Genomic DNA, 2916 nt, shown 5'->3' with positions numbered 1-2916 from the left:
TATTCTATAACAGGGGTAGAAAGATATAAGTAAATCTAAACAATGTATGTATAAAAATAGATCTGCAAAATCTCTAATATTTAACAACAAAAAATACGTAGTTAAGCATATTGTGCAAAACAGCAATAAAAAGATATAAATCCTATCAGATTTATAGTTCCCACTCTGCAGATATATTAGAATCTGTCCTTAAATTCCAGCCAAACCCATTTACACAGTAACAGATAAAAACCTTTAGATAAATCAAACATTACCGCCACATATCTGACTCAGTAACCATTAAAACAACTATTTTCATTAATCTCAGACGGAACTATTCACTGACTTGTATTATATTAAACTGAACTTCCAATTTTCACTGCTGTTCGGCACCAAGTAACCTTTCCTCTGATCACGGCTTGCTTGGTCTCGCAATGAATCCTGGGTAAACCAAGGATACCGAGGATACATCGGACCCGTCCTTCAAATCGGGCAAAAAGAAGGACGCATTTTAAGGCCGCATAACGAGGAGTCTTGGAATCCGACCAGACCTCGGCGCCGCGCTATGACGTCATCGGCCTTCGAATCTGGCCTTCTAAGGATGCGTCCAAGGTTTTCGAACAGAGCAAATGAGTCGATGCAATCAACTGGTTTTCCTTAGATAGAAAACTTTGAATCAATTTTACTGGATGATCTGGTTAAACTAAAGTGCGGTGAGATGACATGATGTGAATTGGCGCTATAGAAATAAACTAAATTGAACTGAACTGTAAATGTTTGGGTGTTTGCTGCGTAGGGTCATATCAAACCTTGCCGATTTAGCCAACGTATGCCCTACGTCCCAGAATCTCCTAAAACGCTGGCATATGCTGATCACACATCCAGTTAGTCACAGTCAGAGAAACAGGACTACATTGGAAAACAGGCCCATCTCCAGCATCTATAAACAAAGGTGTTGATGGCAGCAGCACAGCACAGCCAAACTCAGCCATTAAAAGGAAAGAAAGTGTAATATCTCTGATATATGGACAACCCACTGCCTACAGTTTTCATACTTATTTCTAACGACTATTCTGTTTTATTAAAATAAAAGTATATTTGAAACTTGCTAAAATCGTGTTGGGTTAGTATCGGTATTGATCAATGTAGCCGGACATCCCTAAATCAAAAGTTTTATGGTTACCCTGCATGGTTTTATCACTTAGTGCTACTAACAGGAAGTGCTACATGAATAATAATCTACAAATAACGAGGAGCTGATTTAAAATGTTCATTTTTTGTGCCGCTGTAGGGAAACAAGCATCAGGAGCAGAGAGCATATGAAGTAAGTTGTGAAAAAAACAACAACAATTTAGTCACCTTTGAACCTTCACAGCTGCTTTATAAAAGCTCTGCTTCATCGTTTATTCTTTCTTTACCTCCCCCAGGCTTTGGTGACACAGATGTCCACCCCCGCGGTGACGAACCCGGGCGCTCTGACGGCAGAGGAATACTTTAACCCCAGCTCCACGCAGCAGACGCTGAGGGACATCGGCCAGCCGTGCCAGCTCACCACCAAGACCCAGAGGTGACCCCATCTGACAGGAACACAGACAGGCGCGCCATCCGCGCCGCTCTCTGATCTGATGAAAACGATGGCCGGATGAAAATGAGCCACTCATGGCGGCCGACTGCAACAATCCTGAGGTGGATGACAGATAGCAGAGAGGAACCAAACAGGCGTATTTATGGTGCAGTCGAGCATTTAGGTGCTCTGACTGCTGCAGCTCTGGGTGGATGACTCATAGCACCCTGCTGTCAATCCACTTTATTAATAATACCAGATAAAACATGGAAGCAAAGGAAGGCAGGGGAAGAAAAATGTGTAAACAGGAAAAATAGAAGCAACTTTATCCCAGTTTGTGATCTTTACTGGTTAGATAGTGATCTGTCTGGGAATCCTCCAACTGCTGGGAAGTTCGCTCCGTTCGTCTGTCGTTTACGGCGTTCATCATCGTTAAATAAAAAGCGACAGGACATGATGAGATTAATTCTTAAGGAGACGGATCTGCCTCTCCGTTCCGTGTTCATTATCGCACAAATTAGGGTCTCAGAATTGATTGGCTCGGCTTTGAGCATGACTCAGCAGTTCCTGGACAGCCCCAGTTAGCAGCTGAGATCAATGTTGTTTTGTATCTCTGTCTAAACTGCTTTGATAACACAGAATCAGGCGGGTTCTTTTTTATGGAGTGAATTTGGTTCCATGATTGTTGTGGTTTGATGTGGTTTTGTAAATGGAAATTTAAAAAAAAAGAAAATAAAATCCAGATAAGTTTTATTAAAATAAAGATTTTAATAAAACTTATCTGCTTCCTAAAATGTTATTTTTTCATATTTAAATATTTCTTTACAATTTATTTAAAAAAAAAATGTTTTTTCCCTCTCAAATAGAGTTTTATAAATTACGTTCTTTTCAAATGTAAATAAAACAAATACATTTTATGTATTCAACTCTTTTTACTACATCCTAATACTAATACTAAGCCTCGCTCCTGAACAGTAAAACTATTGTTACCAACGTCCATGAAGACCAAAAGAATTTAGTTTTGCCCCGATGCCATTTTTTTGGCCCCGTTACCCGATACCTGGCTGTGCAGTATTGGCCGATACCATTTGTTTGAAATTGATGTGCATGTGTATATATGAAGAACTGCATAGTACTATTGAAGAAAAACAGTCTCATTGGAATCTGCCTTTTTTTAACACCGAATTTTAAACACTGAATTTTTTTAACACCGAATTTTAAACACTGAATTTTTTTAACACCGAATTTTAAACACTGAATTTTTTTAACACCGAATTTTAAACACTGAATTTTGTAGACATTGAATTTTAAACACTGAATCTTTTTTTTACGATTTTCAAACACTGAATTTTTTAGACATTGAATTTTAAACA

General features: G+C 38.8%; 1 protein-coding gene across 1 annotated transcript in view; it reads left to right on the top strand.

Annotated features, from left to right (window-relative positions):
• ankrd13b (ankyrin repeat domain 13B) overlaps window positions 1-2916 on the top strand; it is a 90253-nt gene that overhangs the window by 66654 nt on the left and 20683 nt on the right. The window contains exons 10-11 of the mRNA XM_015395746.1: window positions 1271-1303; window positions 1407-1546. Of these exons, the coding sequence (XP_015251232.1) occupies window positions 1271-1303; window positions 1407-1546 (173 nt within the window). The remainder of the gene's footprint in view (window positions 1-1270; window positions 1304-1406; window positions 1547-2916) is intronic.

Source organism: Cyprinodon variegatus, unplaced genomic scaffold, assembly GCF_000732505.1.
Source record: "Cyprinodon variegatus isolate N-32 unplaced genomic scaffold, C_variegatus-1.0 Scaffold759, whole genome shotgun sequence".
NCBI classification, from domain to species: Eukaryota; Metazoa; Chordata; class Actinopteri; order Cyprinodontiformes; family Cyprinodontidae; genus Cyprinodon; species Cyprinodon variegatus.
This window is presented reverse-complemented; position numbering and strand designations above follow the sequence as displayed.